This window comes from Lagenorhynchus albirostris, chromosome 18 (genome assembly GCF_949774975.1).
Source record: "Lagenorhynchus albirostris chromosome 18, mLagAlb1.1, whole genome shotgun sequence".
NCBI lineage: Eukaryota > Metazoa > Chordata > Mammalia > Artiodactyla > Delphinidae > Lagenorhynchus > Lagenorhynchus albirostris.
This window is the reverse complement of record NC_083112.1, coordinates 67,035,475-67,060,175: the sequence shown is the minus strand read 5'-3', so window position 1 is coordinate 67,060,175 and position 24,701 is coordinate 67,035,475. Positions and strand designations below refer to the sequence as shown.

Below are 24,701 nucleotides of genomic sequence, written 5' to 3'. Positions count from 1 at the left end.
ATTCCTTGGAGGAACACACAGAAAATGGGGATACTCAGCAGAAGTTACAACATTCCCTCTGACAGAAATCATAAACAAATGCTGTTTACTTGGCTTCCATTCCCTTCGTGAAAAAATATCCAAGCACTGAAATGCCTCTTCTGCCTCCTTAAAATAACTGAAACACATTTCTTCTTTCTGTTTTCTCCCCCATGGTTCATGCCAACTTTGAATATTGTGCTTAAGCGTTTTCTCCATCAAAAAGCATATGGCTCAGCCTCCAGGTGGCCCCAGGGACCATACAGGAAATGAACATTTTTTCTGGAGCACTGAAGTATCACCCAAGGCTGAAAAATTCATGTCCTTTGATTTGGGAAAGGGGATACGGTAATTTTCTACTTCCAGACTGAATGCTCTCAATTTAAGTGACCGTATTATATAAACACATGTTACCACAGCCCTTAACATTCTCAGCGGTTCCAGCCATTTGGGGAGAATCTCACAGTTCTCGGTAGTGCAGCCTCAACTTACAGACGAGTCGTGCTGCAGTACCCAGTCTTCTGGACTCAAAACGTGTGTTCTCGTAGAAAACAACTTCCAGTGGGTGACTGCTTCCCAAATCAGGCCATAAAAACCTATTTCATCCATAATGTAACCAAATGACTATAAACCTAGACTGCCGTTTATAATCTTTTTTTACCCCCATGGGAGAAAGCAGTCCAGTTCTGGTTGGGGACATCAGCACCCTGGCGCCCATCCATCCCTAGCTTTATGGCGGATGGAGAAGACGCTTTCTTCCTTCTCTGACCTGGCGCCACGTGAGCGACATCTTTAGAGGGAGGGAAGTGTGCTAGGGGAGGGGCCGGGTCAGCTCGTGAGAGTGCGCCGTCAGGGGCTGGGGACTACAGCAGGACCGCCCCTGGGTGGGGAGGGACAGACCTGGAGCACGGCAGGATGCTGACCGGGCTGTCGAGGTGGCCGAGGCTGGAGACTCGGCGGCTGCACAGGAGGGGGCGGCCCGTAGGTGCACAGGGAAGTGAGCCCTCCCTGGGCACACATCTGTGCCCTCTGTCCACTGCTGAGGACAGCTGCGGAGGGACCGAGCGTCTGGATACACAGTACAGACTGGCAGACACCTGGAGAGCTGCCGGCCGTGGGTTCCACCTGAGCCCTAGCGGGACCTGCCCCGCCCCGAGGGGGCTCACTGGTCTCCCCCTCTTTTCCGAGAGGCACTTACGTTCACATCTGGGCGGAGCTTGATGAGAAAGCGCTTCCTCTTGAAGCTCAGCTTCCGCACCTTTGCCCAGTTGAAGGCATTGATCTTCGTAAAACCCTGAGAACAAAGGTATCGGCCAGTGAGCCGGGAAATGAATGACAAGCAACATGCAAGTCGGTTTGCTCTGCTCACGGGGAGCTGAAAGGAGGGCTGACGTTCTCCCCCTCCTAAGAATGCCTCTTGCTGGAGAATTCCCGGGCTCTGCGACTGAGGGATGACCCCCATTCCCTTCCTGGATCATTGTTTCTCACTAATTACATGATCTGGCCTTCAAATTAAGTCTGCCTCCAGGGAGAGAAGAGGCTGGCCGAGGGGCTGATACAGAGAAAGATAAATAAAAATAAACACCATGACAACCACCACAACTACTGGCGACCATCACCGGCCGAGCGCCAGGTACTGTCCCAAGTCCTCTACAGCCCTTATCTTGTGAAGCCTTACACGGAACCCAGGGAGCTGGATTTATTATCTTCATTCTACACCTGTGGAAACTGCAGCATGGCTGGATTTTAATTTGCTCGAAATCACATGGTTACCGCAGCAGAATGAGATTCCCGGGCATGTGCCTTAACCAGCAGCTGTTGTTATAGCCACAGAAGCAACACAGCGGTTAGCGATCACCTGCTCTGTCCACACTGCTCTGCTTCCAACAGCACAAGCAGGGCCGGGGAGGGGAGACCCCACCCTCCGTGTGTCTCTGAGGCCAGAGAACAGTCTCCGGGAGGGACGCACACATCTCATCTTTGATGGCCAGGTGGGAGTGGGGGAGACACAGTGGGGAGTCGCCAGATACCAGCTCCTATCTGTGCCGTCCTCTCAACTGAAATTAGAATTCCTCGAGCCCGTTTGAACACCAGAACCATTCGTTTAAATTGGTTAGAATGAAGCAATTAGGCACAGGCAAGAAGATTAATTTCAAGATACAGTCCTTGTATATGATGACATTACGGAACAATTCTCAACACTTCAAGTGTCTCAAACACAATCCAAGCAAATTAATTCAATTGTGAGGCACCTCTTCCGCCGACTATGATCTTTAGAAATGTTTAAGGGTTTTAACTTTGAAGTGGAATGGTAGGACTGACAACCACATTGTTTCACTGTTGTTTTTCTCATCAGGGACGCCTAGATTATTTCTGCAGGTCAGTGGGTATTAGGAACAGTCACCTCCTCAAATACCACGCTGCTCACAAAATGTCACTTCCTAGTGTCCCATAGGAAACCCAACTTCAACTTCTCTTGGGACACGAACCCTTTGGTAATTACTGTCCGTCATAAACATCTGATACAGGAGCAAAGAATCACTGGGGTTACTTTGGTAAAATACGAAGGGGGAAATGTAACCCAATCTGGCAAAGCTCAAAAAAAGAGTTTTAGGTCATGCACCTATTTACACCTTCAAAACTGGGTGAAATCTGACCCTATTTCATGAGATGAAATAGGGTCAGATGCTTTCTTCATACCCCTTTGAAACCAAAGCACTTTTGTTTAAAAGAGAAAGCCTTGAGGGATATATTGTACAGCACAGGGAATCTAGGCTATATATATATATATATATATATATATATACACACACACATTCTTTTTTAAATTAGGTATCATTTTTTTTAATTGAAGTATAGTTGATTTACAATACTGGGTAAGTTTCAGGTGTACAGCAAAATGATTCTGTTATATATATTTATATATATATATGTAAACATCTATAGTCTTTAAAAAATTCTTTTCCATTATAGTTTATTACTAGGCAATATTTTATAACAACTTTAAATGGAGTATAACCTATAAACTATTCAATCACTATGTCATGTACCTGAAACTAATATTATATTGTGAACCAACGACTTCAATACAAAAAAAGAAAAAAGTCTTGAGGAAACCTTTGGGGTGATGAATATGTTCACTGTCTTGATTTCACTGACGGTTTCACAGGATATACATATTTAAGAACTTATACGTATTTAAGAACAGCATGCTTTAAATGTGTGCACTTAATTGCATGTCAGTAATAATTCAATGAAATTGTCAAGAAAAAGAGATGCATCAATCAATGGCAGTACAGCGGCAGCGTGATCAAGGGTGCACACGCTTCAGAGTGCAGAGTGCTATGTCCTCATGTAAAACACAGGTAAGGGTCCAAGAGCAGTATGTGCGTAGCTGCAAAATTACAGCAGGACATGGACATAGCTTCTGTGAATTTATAAAACTGCCACATCTTCTAAGTTAGGTAAATGTGAAACCACAAACAAGCTAACTTAGGTAAAACCCAAATCAGGTTAAAAAAAAACCCAAATTAGGTTAAAAAAAAACAGATGACTATCATGGGCAAGTGTGAAAAAGGTGTTTATATTGGGGATCTGAAATCTTGATTCCATTATACTATGTTCAAAGTTAGGTCAACAGAGAGATAGGGATTTCTATGATCCTACAAAGTCAATACCTGCAAACAAACCTGCAGTCTTGGATTCCCCAACCAGAGCAAAGCAAAGGAAATGAAATCTGCAAGTCTGAGGGTCCGGACAGAAACAGGAAACCCTGAGATGAGGTTTGTTTTTCCCTGTTCACCTAAAAATAACTCTCAGAGGTCTTAGCCTGGACCACCCAACTTGGAATCAGAGTTGAAGGGCCAACTCTTATCTCTGCAACACCAAGGGAACCGAGCTGGTTCTAAACGCTCTTACCTGAAACACTAGAATCCCCGTGTTGGCCACAGCCAGGTTGATCTTAGTGCCTTCCCGGTCCTTAGCTGGGTGCAATCGGACGCCGTACATCTCCAGCCTGCGGGCAATCTCCAGGAGCTGGAAATCCGATTCTGCGGGTGTTTGTCCACTGACAAAACAAAAATTCAGGAGAAAGGCCAGGAGACTTGAATTCTCCGTGTCTATGAATTCAAGATTAAGCATCTTCTCTTCGGAAAGAAAAAGGCATTTCATCACCAACAATGGGGCTACCCGATCGGATGACACCCGGCCTCCCATTCATTATAATCCGAAGTTGAGCAACTGGAACAAAAGCTCTATTGCTTGTGTAACACAAAACCCCCAAAAGTCGATCTCAAACTCGGCCAGTTTTTTGGAATCTCAAAGAGTTTCCTTTAAGGTCATATAAAAGCAAAACACGACCATGTTGAAACAAGTTTCCAGTCACTTACAATAGCCCTAAACTTGCAAAGTTCAACACTGTCAAGGCCACTATCACCAAGACTCAAGTGCCTTCCTTGAAAGACAACAACGAAAACAAAAGGAGCAGAGAAGGCTTTGAAAATATTTTATTGATCAAAACAGAAAACCAGAATGGACATGGCACAAAGGTTCTCCATTTTCACAATATTCTTATACTGTCCCTAGTTATCATGTCCTCTTCCTGATTTCCTGCTACTTGGTCTTATACTCTTCCTTTTACTCCAAAGCACGGGGTGTCCTAAATTCCAGTGTTACTCTGGTCTCACAGGAAAGCAAGCAAGGAGCCCAGAGGTCTGGTCTTGAGTGGGTAACCTGTGTTACCAATAGTCCAGGATAAGAAACAACACTCACTGAGCCTCTGCGCTCTCCTCCCTCACCCTTTGTATATTTCTTCCCAATAAGTCACGTGTGTGTGTGTGTGTGTGTGTGTGTGTGTGTGTGTATCCACGTATGTCGAAGGACAGAGAGAAGGAGCTCAAAGCAAGTAGGAAGCAACAAAGGAGACTTACATGTGGTTATGGTGAAATTCCACAATTTTGTCTTCTAGTGCATCTTGCTGAGGTATGTACTTATTTTTTGCTAAATGCTCTCTGTCCGATGCTTCATCAAAATCCCCAATCTCAGCTACAGAGAAAGAGAGAAAGAAAAACCAGCCACATATGATTAATACTTCACAATTTGTTGTACTCCCAGTGGACTGTTCCCCAAGTAGCAAACCAGAAAAACTAGCAGACGACACAAGGCAATCCCAGCCGGTAGGTGTCCTAAGGGCTAGATGTGAGAAGCGGTGGCTGGAAGGGCATATTTAACAACCGTGCCAACGTAAGATGACAATGTCCGCTTTTTCTCATCTCTACCAGTTGGAAAGAAAACTTCAGAATCATCCATCTCTAGCCATCCGTGTTCCTGGTTTGTCTCTCTCCTCCCCACCCCAACTAGGGGTTCACGTCTACTTCAGGCAGTACATTCCAGTTACGTGGATGAAGGCCTTCTAACTTCTAAATAAGCCCCAGAATTTCAGGGCTTGACAAAATCAACTTTGGAGACACACATATAGCAATTACTAGTGCAAATCCCAAATGCTTTATCATGTAAAGACGATTATAACTAGGGGTAAACGTACATAATCTAATTTGGTAAACATAAATTCAAGTGTCTTAAATTTTGTGTAGTTGTGTTGTCAGAAATGACAGATCAGATCGCAAATTCTCACAAATTTTTAGTCTACAAGGAAGTGGATGCATAATTTTCTCAAGTCCCCAAATTGCTCTAATCTGGAAAACTAAAGGATAGCGCTTTAAATTAATAATTGTACCTTAACACTAGCTCCAGCTCAGTTTACAGCAATTTAATACAGATGCAGCAGCATGCCTTTATCATATAGTCTGTGTAACAAGCTTAATAAAACGACCAGAGTCCAACTGTTTATAATAAAAGTAAGTAAACCGTTGCCATGAAGCCTAATTTTCACTTTGTCACGTGAAGCAGCTTGTCACACTTTGGGCAATGCACCCCAGTAATCATGCAGGATGTGGCCTATATGTTGCTATAAATCACAGCCACTGAGAATATTTGCTTGGCACCAGCTGGGCCACTGGAAGAAATCAGTCACCCACTAGCTTCTCACTGCCGTGGCAAATCAATAACATCATTTCCTAGTTGCACTTTGTCAACAAATTTCACCTTCCCTGAGTAAAGCTGCCACCCTCCATCACAGGAAACTGGGCAGGAGTGGCCATACTGCCATCCTCCTCACTGGTTTGCCACGGCGATGGTGACACTGTCTTTTCTGCATTTCCTCCTATCTGGCCTCAAGCAAGCACAGTTCATCTCATTCTTCACAGTAGTGCTGTTGTATCAAGTCCCCGCGCATGTCGAATTAGTGAAGACTAAACCATCATTCCCAGGGGAAATACAGGGTTAGGTTCCCGCGAGACTCTGGAAACATTTTCACCAACTAACCTTGTTTTCTGTTGAAAGACATCCTACTTTATGTACCCTGCTGATTCGTTAACGCTGGACCCAGGGCCAACAGCACTGTAATGCACGTCTGAAAGCAGCTTATCTACACCCGTAAACACCTGTGTTTACTTTCTCCGTGAGGCACATCGAAACCTTCCTGCACTTAGGAACACTACACAGCACTTCAGCAACGATGCTTGGGGGCCATTTAAAACAGGGAAATCAACGAAAAGCACAGAAATGCAAAAAGCGTGGCTCCAAAGAGATCACAAAAAGGACACTTGTTTCCAGTATGACAGTTGAAACCAGAAGGCGGAGCATCACCTCCTCCGACCTCCACTGGGGAGGTGAGGGAGGGGCGACTCCCATTTTTTACCCTCTTGCGCATGTCTGCGAGTAACCGTGAAAGCACTCACAGTGTTGATTCTGGGCTTACAAATAAATTTCAGAGAGCAGGTGAATTTGCAAACATGACATCTGCAAATAATGAAGACGGACTGCGTATGGTGGGAGGGAGAGGGGACTCACCTAAATCCTAAATTTCTTATGAGTTTTAAGTTTGGGTTTCTTAACATATATGGATTTTATAACAGAGCCTTTTCCATAATTCAATATGAACGAGCTAAGAATTCCAGTTTTTCCTCTGGCATCAGGGTCAATATGCCTAAACTGTCTTTTCCTCGGAGTCACTTGCTTTTCAACTCCCAAAATGCAAGGGCAACACGACTGTGAAATCCACTTTCTCCCACATGCTCTCTTCTTGGAAACATGGAAGTAGGCACCCCCTTATGTCTGGAGAGTCTGAGAACTGTAATGTGCAATATATGACTATTTTTAATTAAAGGTGTCGTATTAGCTGATGTATATACTGAATTCCTTAGCAGTGTACTCTTGGCAAAAAGAATAAGAAGACCACCACCCCCCCCAAATCCTGTGAGAAGTCTCATGAGGATGTGTTTGCACAAACTTGTTCTGCCAGGTACAATCCTCAGAATGGACGCACACACAACCTGCAGGAATCTAGCCCCACCATGCCTCCTCTGTCACGTCAGGTCCAAATCGTGTTTGATTCTTCTCTTCACCAGCTTGTCCCACTTGGTCTATTCATAATCAACTAGAGAGTATTAAAAGTCTGAAATATATACAGGGGATACCTAAGGCCAGTAACAGAGGAACCAACGAAAACAATTACAGACTATGTCAAAGATGACTCCACGAATTCAAATGAAAGGGAGGAAAATTTTTTTAAAAATCAGATTGCGTGTATAGATACAGAGGAGATGAAAATGTAGCTCACTAGAGATCATTTTCCATCAGCATTAATACCGCTTCTGCAGGAGGGAGATGAGCTGACCTCTCCTACCTTACTGAGGACGTCAATAACTACCAATAATTTAAATGAACACACTGTTCACAGAGGACTCTGTGAAATTCCTCCTTCCATGACAGAAGGTACAGGATGCTTCAAAATACAGAAACGGGGCTTTTTCAGTACGAGATTATAGAAACAGTGTGTCACGCGACCGCGCATCACAGAGTAAAGTATGAGATTATAGAAACAGTGTGTCACGCGACTGCGCATCACAGAGTAAAGTATGAGATTATCGAAACAGTGTGTCACGCGACTGCGCATCACAGAGCATAGAAACAGCAGAGATACTTCTGAACCCACCTATTTCATTTCCTTTGGAGAACTCAAGATTCTCAGGGGATTTTGAGCCCCTTGTTGGTGTCTGGGGGTGAGGGGTCCATCAGACCAAGCACATGGTTTTCTGGATTCCCGTGACCCTCCACTTCCCATGTGTGCATGTTTAAAAAGGAAGATTCACTCTTTCTTTAAAAAGGAAGGGCCTTAGGAGGAAGGGGCTACAAGACTGAATGGCATCAGGAATAGCCGACTAAATCTCTTCTCTCACCAAAGGCCCAGGGTCAGAGACCTTTGCTGAAGTTGCTATTCCAGCAAGGAAGCTTTATGTCGAAATTTTCCATTTTTTGGAAAGGGAGGGCCCTAGGTGAGTGAGGATAAAGAAAGGAGGGTATATTTATTGCACACCTAACATATGCTGAATATTGATGCTATCATTTCATTTTCATCTGTTATGAAACAGATTCTATTATCCCCCTGTTCCAAAGGAAAGAGAGGCTGGCGGCTTAGTAACTTGCCAGGGTGAACAATCAACTAACAGAAACGAGGTCTGCCTGATTCAAAGCCCTCCTCTGTCCACTGTCACTGTAAGAAGAGAGAAGACCAAACACAGGAAAGACAAAAGTTATGTAACTTTCTGTGTCAGAGCTTCCTCATTTTAAAATGGGGATAACAGTACTGAGCTCGCAGGGTTGTTATAAGAATTAAATGAGATAATATACACAGAGCTGGAACACAGTAAAGTTTAAAAAGTTTACCTACTTTTTTCTTTTCGGCCTGTCTTTTCTTTCTCACATCATGTTTTCAAATTAATAAGAAAACATCCATCTACTAAGTCTGGCAGATATTCAACAATGGCATTGCACAAAAAAGAAGATAAGCATGGTCTCTAGAAACACCTCATCATTTTGGACTAAGGTAATTTGTTGACTACTGGGAGTGACCCTTCCTACAAACCTGCGGAAAGCTTGTTAACTGGGCAGTTATCTGGACAGGATGGGGCTGATTATATGGGACTACTCTGTATACAATGGAAATTTTAGAATGATATGCTAGCACAATTTTTTTTATACTAGTGCTTTTAGATGTTGACCTTCGTCTATATACATAATTTCCTTCCTGAAACATAATGTGTATATTCCATTTCAAGTAACTTCTGCCTTGACCAAGACAAAAAAAATGCCCAGGTGAGTCGTCAGGAAGCCTTCGAATGAGCACAATCTAACTTATCCTTTGTCTAGAGGAAGAAAGTTAAAATATGTAGCTTCAAGCATCACTTGGGTTCCGTCCAGTTTCATGTGTCTTGGTTTACTGAACTCTCGAGCAGAATACAAGAAGGGAAATCTTTGACAGTTTTATGTCTGAAGGCTAATGGGCCATATTCAATGATGAATATTAAATGCAAGAACAGGACAGAACGAGTTTAGTCTACTTTGCCACCGCGTATCCAAGCTTCTCCTTTGAGTCAACTGAGTTTTCAACAAATGCGTAGTCCTTAGAAAGAGGAGACAAACAGCAGAACACAAAATTCCCGGGTCAGCGTTTGGTGGGGGAGTCCATATACACAAAGTTAGGAGTACTGTTTTCCACCCCTTGGGTTTCATGCTAATGGCAGTGTAAGACAAAGACATTATTGCTTTCAGTGGATGTCAGTTTTCTCCCCACCAGGCAGATCACTGTGTTATTTCCCACATGATTTCTGAAGGAAACCAACGGAACTTACATTGCACAATGTGTGAGACCAAGAGGGCAGCGCTGGTGTCACTACACGTCAGCCTGCCTTGAGCCAGGTCCTGCTTCACCTGCAGAGCAAACAGGTACCTGCGAATACGAAGAGAGACGGGCGTCAGACACATAGAGATGGGTGTCAAGCAAGAGGGCGGGGAGGTTTGGCAACAAAGTCAGGCGCACTTTGCTCACTGGCAACTCGCCCCCACAGTGAGGACCTAAAGAAATATAAGCCGAAGAACAAGAAAGTCTGCACAGGAAGGATGAATTCCTGGTGCTACTGGCTGCAATGTAACTATTCACACCTCCCTTCAAGCACCGGGAGACATATGCTGCAATCTTTCCACACAATGAGTAATGCATTTCATTTTATATGGAGAGATACAGCCATAAGTAATTAAGACTATAACTTACCACCCTATTTTTGCAGAGTATAGCACACATTTAAAATTTTTTCACAGATCAAATATACTAAAAAAATGGCTTTATGGCTCAGACAATAACAGTAGGCTATCATGGTTAGGAAGAGCCTTGCCAATGGAACTGGAAACACAAGAGTGTCTTTTTTTCGGGAGCACAGGCTCCGGATGCGCAGGCTCAGCGGCCATGGCTGACGGGCCCAGCCACTCCGCGGCATGTGATATCTTCCCAGACCGGGGCACGAACCTGCGTCCCGTGCATCGGCAGGCGGACTCCCAACCACTGTGCCACCAGGGAAGCCCCACAAGAGTGTCTTTTTTTGTGGTGTAATAAGTCACTCAGCTTCTTCCATAAGCCTCAGTTGCCAGATCTTTAAAAATCAATTTATTTAAAAATTCTTTTCTTTATGAAGTAGAATAAAGCAAGTAACATTTTTGGTGGAAAAAAAAGTATAAATCAAAGAAATTAAGTAAAAACAGTGCGATGTTAAAATCGATTTGAGAGTATCAATATGAACGCATAGATTTTTTTTTCTTTCGGTATGCGGGCCTCTCACTGTTACGGCCTCTCCCGTTGCGGAGCACAGGCTCCGGACGCGCAGGCTCAGCGGCCATGGCTCACGGGCGCAGCCGCTCCGCGGCACATGGAATCTTCCCGGACCGGGGCACGAACCCGCGTCCCCTGCATCGGCAGGCGGACTCTCAACCACTGCGCCACCAGGGAAGCCCAGATTTTTAGAAAGATATTTGCTAGATTTGCCCACTGTCTAGAAGGAGCGTGACTTCGGCAGCAACCCTTAGCAACCAGATTCTGGCTCTCACACAACTACCCATGAGAAGGATACAGAGGTAGGACCTTGCAGAAATGGTAGGTTCCAGGTGTGGGGCAGAGGAAGGTACAAAGCAAGCCTGGAAGATCTAGTTATGCCAGAGAGCAAGGCAGCTTGCAAATATAAATGGGTTATATTAAAAGGGGGAAAAAAAAACCTTGAAGAGGCGGCCACTGGCCAAAGTTGTGACAACTTGAGTAGCAATAAAGAATGATTAAAGTGAACTGAAACACATGGAACTAATAAAACTTTATGAGTCCATTATAATAGTCATAAAAATAGAAAGCAGAAAAAGTAGAATGTATCACCATTTGAGGAGTCTATTCAAGAAATTCTTTTTTAGGAAACTGGTAACCCAAGGCAAAAACTTGGGCATGTAATCTGCCTCTCCAGTAGGAAGGGTATTTCAGGATATACAGACAATCTAAGTAGACGGGGCAAAGTTCTACTTTACAGAAGAACACCGACAAATAACACAGCAAAAATAACATAATTATAAAACCCTCATCCCACACCTCTAAAGAAATGACTGACTTGGCAAGGATTGTTAATCAGTATAAAAACCACTTAGGAGTTTGGACATTTGCATACAAAGTCATATGACTTTCCTTCACAATGGAAAGGTCAGAATGTCACCACCCTTAACTCAGTGATCAATCTCAGCATCACTAATGAAACAGGGAACACACGACATCACTTAGGATGGGATTCTAGCCAAGAATGTTTAACTCGTATCCCTTAGAACTAAGGTCTAGTTGGCAGGAAATACAGAAGACAGAGGAATAAGCTAAACAGGAGGCAACCAGACAAATTTAGCAGGTAGCTTTTTTTTTTTTTTTGCGGTACGCGGGCCTCTCACTGTTGTGGCCTCTCCCGCTGCGGAGCACAGGCTCCGGACACGCAGGCTCAGCGGCCATGGCTCACGGGCCCAGCCGCCCCGCGGCACGTGGGATCTTCCCGGACCGGGGCATGAACCCGTGTCCCCCGCGTCGGCAGGCGGACTCTCAACCGCTGTGCCACCAGGGAAGCCCCGGGTAGGCTATTTTATAGTATGACCGGTTCAGTTTCTTCAACAAGATGGTATCACGAAGAGAAAAAAAGGGACTCTGCTACATTAAGAGGTCCAAAGGGCATAACAACCAGATGGAACGTGGTCCTACAGTGAATTTCACGTTAGATGAGCAGATATAAATGACATCTGGGGAACAAAGGGGGACATTTGAGTATGGCCAGGGTACCAGATGAGATGAACAGTACATGTATATGCACAGGAAAAATCAGAAAGGCTCTCTCACTGACGTGTTAACAACACTCAGCTCTGCGCAGCAAGAACACAGCAGTTTTATCTTCTTAGTCTTCTTTACCTGTATACTCTAACTTTCTACACTGTACATTGGCTACTTTTGTAATAACAAAGGGTTCTTTCTGTTTTTTAAAAAAAGGGCTTTTTTTTTAAGAAGATGTTGGAGGTAGGAGTTTATTAATTAATTAATTAATTTTTGCTGTGTTGGGTCTTTGTTTCTGTGCGAGGGCTTTCTCTAGTTGTGGCAAGCGGGGGCCACTCTTCATCGCGGTGCGCGGGCCTCTCACTATCGCGGCCTCTCTTGTTGCAGAGCACAGACTCCAGACGCGCAGGCTCAGTAGTTGTGGCTCACGGGCCTAGTGTCTCTGCGGCATGTGGGATCCTCCCAGACCAGAGCTCGAACCCGTGTCCCCTGCATTAGCAGGCAGATTCTCAACCACTGCACCACCAGGGAAGCCCAAAGAAAGGGCTTTTAACACGACTAACCATAGAGGTGGCCTTAAGAATTAAATGAGATAATACATGGAAAGCATAGTGACCAGAATGAAAACATTCAGTATATGTTAGCAATTTGTTTTTTAAATAAAAGAAAAATGAATCCCCTTTAAGTCATTTAGGAAATTCCATGATTAAGAACTAAAGAACTACATAGGCATTCTGTAACCAGAAAAAAAAAAAAAAAAAAAAACACCCACAGATCCACTAGTTGACAACAGCTGACCTTTATCCACCCCCCCAATGTAATGTTTATTCATTCATTCATTCACTTTCTTTTCTCTCTCTGTCTCTGTCTCTCTCCTTGGAAAGTCAAAGTAGAGAACGGCAGAGCATATAAAGTAATCAAAACATCAGCACATAGGTTTATATGGGAAGATGTGGCACAAACCGTATCTCTGGATTAGGCAGTGCTTATTGTTTCTTGAAGCCAACACTTAGAACGACAGGCTTTAATTCTTATCTGTGTGGTTAGTTTTTACCTAAGTAGGAAGAACGTATGTTTTAAAAGCATGATGTTTCGAATATGGTAACAGCTACCAGTTCAAACACAGGATGCTGTGTCCAGGGACAGACTCAGGGTCAGGGTCCGACAGGCTTCGGGGCCTCTGGGGAGGGTCTCCTGTGGGTGGCGACACGGCGCTGGGTTCCGAGAGCTCACCTATTTAGACAGAGGACGAGCGCCCCGTTGTCAACTGCAGGAGGACTTTGTCACTCCCTGATTACGCTGACTTGTGCTAAGGCCCTTGTAATCTGAGAAAGACCTTCCTGGGTACCGTCTCATCTTCTGGTAAAGACAGCTGTAAGTCCCGCACGCTGGCTGCAGGGCTAACTTTAGAAATTCCGCAGCACCTTTTGCATTCTAAACTGAAGCAGCTCCAATCAAATTCACATGAAGGGCTCAAAACGGAATCAACTCTCCTTGGAGGAAGGATGGGATGTGAGGAGGGAGGCGATGACAGCGGCAGGGCCAATCAGAGGGCTGTCACTTCCAGGGACCACAGGGGAGGAAATCACACCCATCTTGATGCCATGGTTTAAACATGCCTGTTTCAATTTATTTCACCCGGGAGCTCTTCATCTTTCTTTCCTTATTCAGTGTACAGTACGACGTCTCTGGCAGCCAAAGGGCAACACTGCAGCAGGCCCCGCAGAGCAGCAAATTCTGATAGGTCCCCTGCACCTTTAAGAACACAGCCAAGTAGAAACTGGATCCCACGTCAGATGCGATGCTCAGAGAGTAGTGGAGTACGTCTGACCTCACCAGCACAGCCAAGTGATTCTGAGCTCTGCCAGAAGCAAGCCTGCTAACTTCTTTGCCAAAGACCCCTCCCCCAAGCGGTCTTAAACTTGCATCTGGGAGTCAGTACTTTTCTCCTTCTAGATGCCTGAGCCCTGGTGTCAGTAGGACAAGAGCTCCAGTGAGAGGGTAGTTCAATAAATAGAAAGGAATTCAGCTTCTTGTTTAACAGCAAAGTGCAATTTAATCTTCGGTCTATATAAATGGGAAGCCGAAAGCTATTCCTGGAGGCCCCAAGAATCAGCTGCAGCTCCAGTCCCTTAAAGTCACTGAACTGCGGGCCCGTTTCTGTCTGTCTCACTCGTGTCTGCGCCTCCTTCGCCTATGAAGTAGTGTCCATATAGGGCTTCTCCCAAAGGCTCCCTCCTTCACCATCTGCCATAGAAAACTGCCTGGCATCTCAATGGTCCCATCCTTAAATTTCTGCTTGAACAGGAATTTGAGAGTGTGGGAGAACACCACTTTGGATCTGGGAAGTCGCCTTCCCGGCATACCTTGTGACAAAGCGGAAAGCAACGGGGACCTTCTAAACTTCCTATCAATTTTATCACCCCAGAGCCAAAGGAATTCTCTCCTCGGAAAAGATGTCCAAAATGTCAGTTAACACTGGGAGCCAAAAAACAGCGACAACAAACCCCCAAACCTGCTACGTCCAGCTGAGCTTGTGTCACTTGAGGAATTTATCAGATCGGTCGGAACAGCTGGCAAAATACCAGGCGCACACACACGGCGTGACGCTCACAAGCTGTCTGGAATTTTATAACGAGGACCAGAACGGTAGAAAATCACACATCTCTAGAGATGATGATTCACAAAAACTGAAAAGGTGCAAAACTCATTGCAAAGTAGAATGGGGAGAAAGGACTGGGGTTGGGGGGCAGTGGTACTTCATGCTGCCGACTTCCTACGCAGGATGACGGCCCAGTGAAACGCGGGAGGAAAAGGCACGCTGCTGACCAACGGCTGGACTGGCCTTCAGATTCATTTCAATATTCTGAGCTTCGAGCAACATACTTTCAACAACGGGAAAACCAGCCCCGGAAGCTGAGACACGGCAGCCCCGATAAGGACACGGCATGAAGATGTTACTGGTGTCGGCAGCTTGGAACTCAGGTGGCAGCCCCAGCTGCCCCTTCTCCACGGGAAGCGCCCTAGCCGAGGCATGTGGTTCCCAGAAGGCTGACGGCCTCTGCAGCTCCTGGCCACTCAGCTGCTTCATTCATTTGAGGGGTGAAAGTGGAGGTAAACCATCAACGGTGACTCATTCAGAACACGAAGCCATGGGAAGAGTCTTTGCCTTCCTCTCTTTCTGGAATCGCACGTTCGTGTACCTGGTGCCCCTCCTGACGCAGCCCCGGGGTGTCCAGCAGGGACCTCAAACATGAGCTGGCAGAACCAAACCCTTGACTCTCCACCCTCCCCTGTCCTCTACTTCCCTCCACCCCTTCACATTCTAGTCGTCACCCATCCACCTAGTTGCTGCTTAAGTCAAAATCTTAAGCATCCCTTCTCCTTCCCTCAGCCTCCACCCACAGCCCGTCACAAATTCAAATCGACCCCGCCTCCAGCACGTGCTCCAAATGCACGTGTTTTCTCCATTTCCACTCCTACCGCCTCCGTTGCCGCCATCATCTTGGCCTGGGTGACTGCCATCTCTTCCTGTCATCCTCCCCTCGGTATCTCTGGCAACCAGTGTCTCAACACTACGTGTATCGGGCCTCTGCCCCGCCTCAGTGCACTTCACCCTCAATGTTCCTGCCATGAGAGCCCTCTTTTAGGTAACTGAACGCCTGGAGCTTGTTTCTGCCTTGGGCACTGCCTAACCGTTCCTTCTCCCTGGAGAGCTCTTCCTCTGAAAATGACTGACAGATCCTTGTCGCTTTCTCAGCCCAAGCATCCCGGACCAAGCACTGTAAAGTCATCACCCGTCACCTTCTATCACATCATCTACTTCCATTACCATTATCTGATATTTTTCTTGTTTATTTAATCATTGTGTCTGTTCCCCTGAAAGTCAGGCCGGTCTCTTCACCACTATGCTCCCCGTTCCTGGAACAAGGCTTGCACACCACGTATACTCCATCAATGCTGTTGACCGAATGTTTTCATCTCTTTGATAAATGACGAACCATTTAACAAACTCAACCACCCAAAATACTGGGCTCTCAACCCAGAGGGACAAGAAAGATGTGACAGCCCTCATCTTGAACAGCTGAAGCTGGAAAGGCATGTGCGGCAGGAATCTGGCTGGTCAGACTAGTGCAGTGTAGTCCTGAAAGGGAGGCGTTTTATCTTCGCATGTTCCCACCAGGCTCTGCTCTCTTTTGGAATACCACGTGTCTTGCTGTCAATCATAAAATGAGTAGTAGCAGGGATGAAGATGCGGGTGATGGTGATGAGGATGATGGAGGCTGTCACTCATCGCATCCCTGCTGGGTTCCGGGCACTCTATGCATACGAGTACTCATCCGCAAAACCACGCTGGCCAAGCAAGCACTACGGTCGCGTTGATACGGGAATTAACAGAGGTGCAGGGGCGTTTGGTAACCGGCTGGTCACACAGTTACCAGGGGCAGGGCTTGGCCACACTCCTCCCACTTGGCCACACCTTCAAAGAAACTGACGTACAGTTTATGTCGATTCACCCACTGCAGCAACAGAGAGAAACTGAGTTCACATCTTGGTTTCACAGAAGAGATTCATTTCCCAAAACTGTCTTGTGATGTGACAGGTATAAGAGGGGGAACTACGACAGTAACAGATTATAAGCCCAGATACTTCATAGCACAGCCTTCGAGAAACCAGCTTTCAGGGAAACTGTGGTACTTTCTTTCTTCCCATGTTTGTAAACACAGCTGGGAGGGAGGAAGGTTAAACTGTCAAGCACAGAGCAGATGCTGGTCAAGGAAACACTGGGAAAATGTTTCATCAGTTGACTTAGAACATTCACTCTCTCTGCTCCACAGCAATAAATACCCAGTTTCCAAACCACTAACCTTGTGAGTTCTTCTTGGAGTTGTGTGTGGTCAGGTGGAAAGAATTTCACCACAAACTTAACAACGACATGCTTTGGCCCTAGAAAGGGGGGAAAAAGCAGTAAAGCATTTATTGATTTGTCTTTCAAATGCCATTAAAGATGTAAGAGGGTATATTAGAAACCAAATAATAAGTCTTACTCCGAGCTGCCCAGAGCACTTCTGCCAACATCCAAGTCACTTAATAGCTGGTTACGTTGGTTACTAATTCGCATTTTCGTATTGTGGGGAGACAGACACCTGTTTGGGTTTTTTTTTAATTATATTTTTTGGCCACACTGCACGGCATGTAGGATCTTAGTTCCCCGACCTGGGATGGAACCCACGCCCACTGCGTTGGAAGCACGGAGTCTCAACTACTGGACCCCCAGGGAAGTTCCAGATACCCGGTTTTTAAAAATACTGTGACAGGCGCATTACATTGAGGCATCAAACTTTTCCCCTGGAGAACGTAAATTGTACCCAGATTTTAAAAGCACGCATGTGTCTTCAAAAATTTATCTGTCTGCTTCAGTCCAAATACAGGCTTTAGACAGCTTAAGGAAGAGATAACGAAAAGGTAGATCAGTTACGTAATTTATTATTTCTAACTCTCTCCAAGGTACAGCAGCTACTGTGTTCATCACAGTCAGTCAAAGCCTTTACTAAGTGTCTCATACACCATCTTATCGATAAGTTCCAACGAAATTAGGAAGCAGATCTGGGAGTGGGTGGGCAGGGTAAGACTGGGAATGAGACAGGTACCTTTCCAGAATTCAAACAGAACATCAAATAGATTATAGAATAATAATTTGTAACCTGAGTCAGAGTTTATTTTGCTGTATAAGCCACGATACAAAAGCAATCTTACAGGTTCTGCCATTTGGAATAACAGCAAAAGTTTATGTTCTATGAAATACAAGGTATTATGATGAAATCCAAATTTTAACAGCAGTTGTATAAAAGTAAAAAAATGTCTTTTTTGCTCTACCTTTCACCATCACAAAAGATGTTGTACTTTAATTTTTATAACACACTCAAATTTAGGGGAAAAAACCCCAAATGATGTATCATAAGATGAAGATGTTGGCAATACGTACAAAATTAGGAGGAAAAAAAACAAGGCACAGGAATACTGAAACCAAGAGACGCCGGGCTTCTTCCCGCTGACCATTCTAAAAATTAACAGAAATCCTCGCGTGTCAATTCTGGATCACAAAATAGCAAGAACAAAATGGGGAAGATGGGAAGGTCTAGCTCATTCTTCCCAGCAATTTTCACAGATGGGGAATTAAATGAGGCTACTTGGATCCTTAGAAAACCCGAAGCTAGGAAGATGCTAGCACTAATGCAAAATGACAGCTTTGTCACACGGGGTGAGTCACAGCCCACAGAGATGAAAAGGAGAGCCTCTGCTCCGGTGCTAAACCAAACCACAGCCGCTGTCCTGGGTCTGACACTTTTCCACCATCAGCAGCTCCCATCGCGGGTTACTGAGGGAACAAATGTCATCATTTTAGATGCTGTGCTTCCTCCAGCCTTCAGGCCTGGCGGCTTCTCACAGCAATGTGTCCTCCACACTTAGTCCTAGGCCAGCCACCCAATAAACGCTGAACAACGGCTGTTTCGTCTTCTGCATTAACGATTGCTTAATTTAAATGATAGAAGATCAATTTCAACTGCATAAGGGCCACTCAACACAGTGCCTGTTTATTACAGCCACATAAATTGCTGTAAGCAGCCTGGTGGGGTTTCTTTTCTTTAAATAAACTTTGTTTATTTATTTTTGGCTGTGTTGGGTCTTCGTGGTGGTGCGCGGGCTTCTCACTGCCGGTGGCTTCTCGTGTTGCGGAGCACGGCTCTAGTTGCACGGGCTTCAGTAGTTGTGGCACTCAGGCTCAGTAGTTGTGGCTCGCAGGCTCTAGAGCACAGGCTCAGTAGTTGCGGCGCACGGGCCTAGCTGCTCCACAGCATGTGGGATCTTCCCGGACCAGGGCTCGAACCCGTGTCCCTTACACTGGCAGGCGGATTCTTAACCACTGCACTGGTGGGGTTTCTTAATCAGACATAAAACCGACCCCAAGAGGTATTGTGTGATTGTTCAACTTTAGGAATGCAGTTTTGTTACCATCCTCAGTCTCTTGCCTGGTCTCTGGCTGCGGTGAGGGACAATTTGGGATGAACTGGAGAAGAGAGCTTGTCTCTTAACTTGACCTCACAGCGGAGAGAGGGGAGGATGGTCTGGTGCTGACGCACAATGAGAAGGGAGGGAAAAAGCAAGTGTTCCCTTTCCTTACTTCTCTCCTAGACCCTCCTTTATCTTTCCTTCGACAACATGGTCTAAATGCAAGGCAGACTCCCTTCTGTCCTGCTTGCCAATCTCACACACACACACACACACACACACACACGCACACACGCACACTCTCACACACACACACTTTTGCGCACCTTATTTTTCCAAACACCACTTGCATTCTGATCTCACAGGCTTTGAAAAGGCAGCACAGAAAACCTCATAGCAATTTTATGAATAAATGGTTCCACCTCCCCTCTTCCAAAGTGACAGTAAGAAACATGGGCACAGACTGGACGAGCTCAACTGCTCTGGGCCTCAAGAGCCTGCTTTAGTCTTAATTAAAATGACATTTGTTTTCCAAGTTTTGATTACCGAATTGTTATATATTAAAATTGCAGAAGATTCATTTAATAGTACGTGGATTAGTGGATGCTGAAACGCAATCACGGGGTAAAAAAAGAAAGTATGGCCCCAATGCTTGACACCACAGGGCAGACGACGCCTAGACCAGGAAGACGTCTGGCTTTATATTTGACATCACTGTTAAACAGGCGGGGGTGGGGGTGGGGGGGTGGGGGGTTATACTTACTTCTAATCTGCTTGACAATAGGTTTTAAGAGATCCAGCCACACCTACAAAGGAAAAGAGAACAGACTGAGACATCAATTCTCAATGAGAGAGTGCAAGTATTTTGAGACTCCACTAGGAGCTGTTTAAAATCAAAATATTTTTGAGGATTTAAAGTGGTCTGTGCCTTTTTTTTCCCTCCAGAATGCCATAACTTACATTGTCTCCCATGTTTATAGAACGGATCTGAACTTGCTAATATTATCCCTGAGCTTGAAAATTAAAAATCTCTCCTAGATGCAAACAGTGCACGGTTCACTAAGAATTTTTCTATTCTCGCTGGTACTTTGATCACAGTTAGCTATTCAGTAAATATTAACGCATGATTGCACATCTGGCTATAAATGGAGTAAAATACGCGTGCTCCTTAGTGAAACAAAATCCACGTACACAGATGTACGTACAGAACAGCACATCTTTGAGGGGTACGGAAAGGGAGTGAGTATTTATAGAACATACTTTTGCACACGGCTCCATCCATAAGCTATTTACCTCTCAAAGCAAGGCGAGAGGATTCCTGTTCGTCAGGAGAGAAATCTGAGACGTGGAGAGGCTCAGTAATTTGTCCCAGGCCCTCAGCTAGAATGTGGCAGAGCTAGGACTGAAATCAGGTTTGTCCCACTTCAAAGTCCAGACTCTTTTCACACACATTCTCCTTAGCATGCAATTCAAGCGGCAAAATGTTAAAAGGAGAGAGAAACCAGTTGTCATTAATAAAGTATAAGTTAACCCTTGAACTTGTGATCATGTGAAAGGGTTCTACTGAAGCTCACATTTGCATGTATGATTTTTAAAAAGTTAATGGGCTTAATGTAAAGAGGGTTTTGTAAGTAAATATGAAAAAGAGAAACACTCCTAAAGAAAATTATGCAAAAAATAACAGGTAATTGGTGAAGGAAAAATGCCAATGGCTAACAAGAGAATGTCCAAGTTCAGGAGTAACTTGCACTACAAATGCAAATTTAATCAAATACCATTTCCACCCATTAAATACGCATCTAGATATGCAGTGCATGTCTGTATTTCATAAACCCAGACGTGGCAAGGGTGCCAGGAAGTGGACACTGCCCTACGCTACTGGTGCATGTATGAACTGACACAACGTTTCTGGAGACCAATTAGGGAATAATTATCTAAACTCTTTCATCCCGTAACTTGACTTCTGATGAACTATTTGAGAGTGTGGGAAAATGTGTTTGGGAGGTGGGAAGATGGGTGATTTCTTCTTTTCTTCTGCCTTTCTATATCATCCAAATTACCTTCAATGATCACTCAGAATTCTCATGATGAAAAAAGTAAAAGTAAAAAAATTTAAGTGTCTATTTATTCAGGTTCATCTTCCCCACCACCGTTTCAAATAAATATGATTTTCTAATGAGATTCTCATTTCTATATTCCCCGTCCCCTGCCACTGTGTTATAAGAGAAAAACAATAAAGGCATTAGTTGACTTAGGATCATCTCCACTGTCACATTCATAAGACCCAACCTTACAATGAGAGAGAATAATCATTCAAAACAATCGTCGTTTGTGAGATGAATTATTTTCCTCCCAAGAATCCTAAACGATGGCAAAAATATCTCCATTTGACAGATGAGAAAAGTGGGATTCAGACCACAGCTGCCCAGAGCTGGGACTCAAACCCTGTTCTTCAAACCCATTTATTCATTCAACAACACATCACTGTGTCGCTCTGCTGGGTTCTGGGAATACAAGGATGGGAGACCAGTCATGGTGCCTGCTTCATGGAGCATATGGTCTAGTGAGAAAGACAGGAAACAAAACCTTCCCAAGAAAAGTAAAGAAGTACCTGAGACAAAGGAAACAAGGGGGAGTCCCAGAAGACTCTGAGCGTCAGGATAGAGAGGTTTGATCCAGTTACAGGTGCGGTAGAGGCAGGAGGAAGCCTTCCCTGAAGGTGACATTGTGCTGAAATCTCAAGAGAGGTGAGAAGAAGCTAGGAAGACATGCAGTAAAAACACCTGTCCAGGTGACTTAACATTAGGGGAGACCAACATGACAGCAGAACAAGGTTGGTGGGTCAGGAAGGGGCCAGACCCTACAGAGGCCACGTTAAGGCACTTCATCGTTATCCTGAGAACACTGGGAAGAATTTTAAATATAGGGCTGATACGATCAGATTTGCACTTTGAAAGGATTACGCTGGCAGTGTGAGAACAGAAAGAGGGGTTCAGAACAGACGCAGGTTATCTGCTGCAGTCGTCCAGGCAAGAGAGGATGGTGCTTTGGACCAGGAGGGCAGAAGCAGAGTTGGGGAAAATTAGGTGGAATCAAGAAAAATGTAACATGGACTTCCCTGGTGGCACAGCGGTTAAGAATCCGCCTGCCAATGCAGGGGACACGGGTTCGAGCCCTGGCCCGGGAAGATCCCACACGCTGCGGAGCAACAAAGCCCGCGTGCCACAACTACTGAGCCTCTGCTCTAGAGCCCGCACGCCTAGAGCCCGTGCTCTGCAACAAGAGAAGCCACCGCAGTGAGAAGCCCACGCACCGCAATGAAGAGTAGCCCCCGCTTGACACAACTAGAGAGAGCCCGCGTGCAACAACGAAGACCAAACGCAGCCAAAAATAAATAAATAAAATAAATAATTTTTTTTAAAAAAAGAAAGAAAGAAAAGAAAAATGTAACAGGTAAAATCCAGTGGGATTTACTGATGGGCTAGATGTGGTGGCCGAGAAGGAGACAATAACCAGAATGATGACACTGAGATTTCTGCCGTAGGCATCTGGATGGATGCCGCTGCCAATCAGAGACAGGGAGTACTGGAAGAGGGCCAGGACGGAGGCGTTCTAGACACTTTCATTTTAGGAGGTGCCCTTGGATTTCATGAGGAAGAAACAGTATGAAAATGGTGGGACACACTCATCCAAAGCTCAGAGAAGCCTGGGCGGGAGATCTCACATTTAGAGGCTGCCAGCACTGTGAATCCATGAGGACAAGATGGCCTCGTGGAGCCCAGAGGATGAAATGCATCAGCACTGATGACGCGTCTACCTTAGAACGGCCGACGGGAGCAAAGACAGAAGGAACGTAAGGAGAGAGTCATGTCACGGTAGCCACAGGAAGACAGTGTTTCCAGAAGGAAGAACATCAAGAGCTGTTGAAAGATCAAACAAGATGAGAGCTAGAGTATCTGCTGGTCAGTGGACCTGGAGAGGGGCCTGAAAGTCTAGTGGACGGCGAGGAGACAGGAAGGATGAACAGCTTTTCCAAGAATCTTGGCTGTGAAGGAAGAGGCCAGAGAACGGGTGTGTGGAGGAGGGGAAAGAATCAAATAAAGGTACTGTTGGGGCTTCCCTGGTGGCGCAGTGGTTGAGAGTCCGCCTGCCAATGCAGGGGACACAGGTTCGTGCCCCGGTCCGGGAGGATCCCGCGTGCCGTGGAGTGGCTGGGCCCATGAGCCATGGCCGCTGGGCCTGCGCGTCCGGAGCCTGTGCTCCGCAACGGGAGAGGCCACAACAGTGAGAGGCCCGCGTACCGCAAAAAAAATAAATAAATAAAATAATAAAAGTACTATTGATTTGCTTGTCTTCCACAGGAAGGACCTGGGGGTGCTTAAAAAGGGAAGGGGTTGGGACTTCCCTGGCGGTCCAGTGGTTAAGAATTTGTACTTCACTGCAGAGAGCAGGGGTTCAATCCCTGGTCAGGGAACTAGGATCCCGCATGCCACGTGCTGTGGCCAAAAAAAAAAAAAAAAAAAAAAAAGGCGGAGGGAGGGCTTGAGAGTATGAGTAAGAAGATAACAATATCCTAAGACACCTGGGATGGTGTGGAAAGATAGCTCTAAAACATAGGGCACTGGGGACAGAAGGAAGAGCTTTTCCAGTGGCGGCAGGGAGGGAGCAGAAAGGCTAATGGTAGATGTACGTCAGTTTACACTTCTGTGCCGGGAAGATAAGACAGTTCCTCTTTGACACCATCCGTTTACCCCTGTAAAATCTGAGGGTTGAAGGATATGGGCGAGTGGAGAAGAGTTGACACAGTTGTGTTTGCGTGCGAGAGAATTAACTGAAGAACTCTAGAGGGATTTCCTGTAGCTACTGAGCGTCCACTCGTGAGCCTGCCAGCCTGTGCTCTGTCGGCCTCCAAGCCTGCCTCAGGGGAACCACCTCTGAGGTCTTCCACCGTTGCCAATTCTGCCACAGAATCTGCCTAAACTTCTGCAAACCACTCAGGACCAAACAGATATGCTCTGGCAACACAGCAGCCAATTTTATGAATTGTTTTAAAACATCTCTCTTCTGCTTTTGGCATTTCTGTGGAATTCATCAAATACAAGCACCAATTTGAGCCAACCGAGCATGTGGTTTTAAACCATGAAGGCCTGGGAACATCACACTGGCCTGAATTCGCCTGTCTAGTAGAGTTTTACGGCAATAACGCCCCATGGCATCGGTTACATCACAGCTAAACTGGCCTGGGTGGGAAAGCGGGGCCCACAAGACCCTCTCCATTTACCAGTCAGATTGATATTTGCAGAGCTGAGAGGAAAGGCCTTGCACGCTAAGGACTTAAACCACTAAAAAAGGATGAGCTGGAGGGAGCAGGAAGAAAAATAGGGTTGCTGCTCGACTAAAGGGCTGAAGTTCGTCTAGGTCATTCCTAGACAAATCACTTCTT

At 45.4% G+C, this 24,701-nt stretch overlaps 1 protein-coding gene across 2 annotated transcripts in view; it reads right to left on the bottom strand.

The window, feature by feature from the left end:
* The window catches only part of FARP1 (FERM, ARH/RhoGEF and pleckstrin domain protein 1), a 290,364-nt gene that overhangs the window by 64,504 nt on the left and 201,159 nt on the right, over positions 1 to 24,701 (bottom strand). For both annotated transcript variants that reach the window (XM_060129027.1, XM_060129028.1), the window contains exons 4-9: positions 20,022 to 20,064; positions 17,116 to 17,194; positions 9,768 to 9,865; positions 4,947 to 5,061; positions 3,937 to 4,084; positions 1,217 to 1,312 (exon numbers count right to left, since the gene is read on the bottom strand). In XM_060129027.1, the coding sequence (XP_059985010.1) occupies positions 1,217 to 1,312; positions 3,937 to 4,084; positions 4,947 to 5,061; positions 9,768 to 9,865; positions 17,116 to 17,194; positions 20,022 to 20,064 (579 nt within the window). The remainder of the gene's footprint in view (positions 1 to 1,216; positions 1,313 to 3,936; positions 4,085 to 4,946; positions 5,062 to 9,767; positions 9,866 to 17,115; positions 17,195 to 20,021; positions 20,065 to 24,701) is intronic.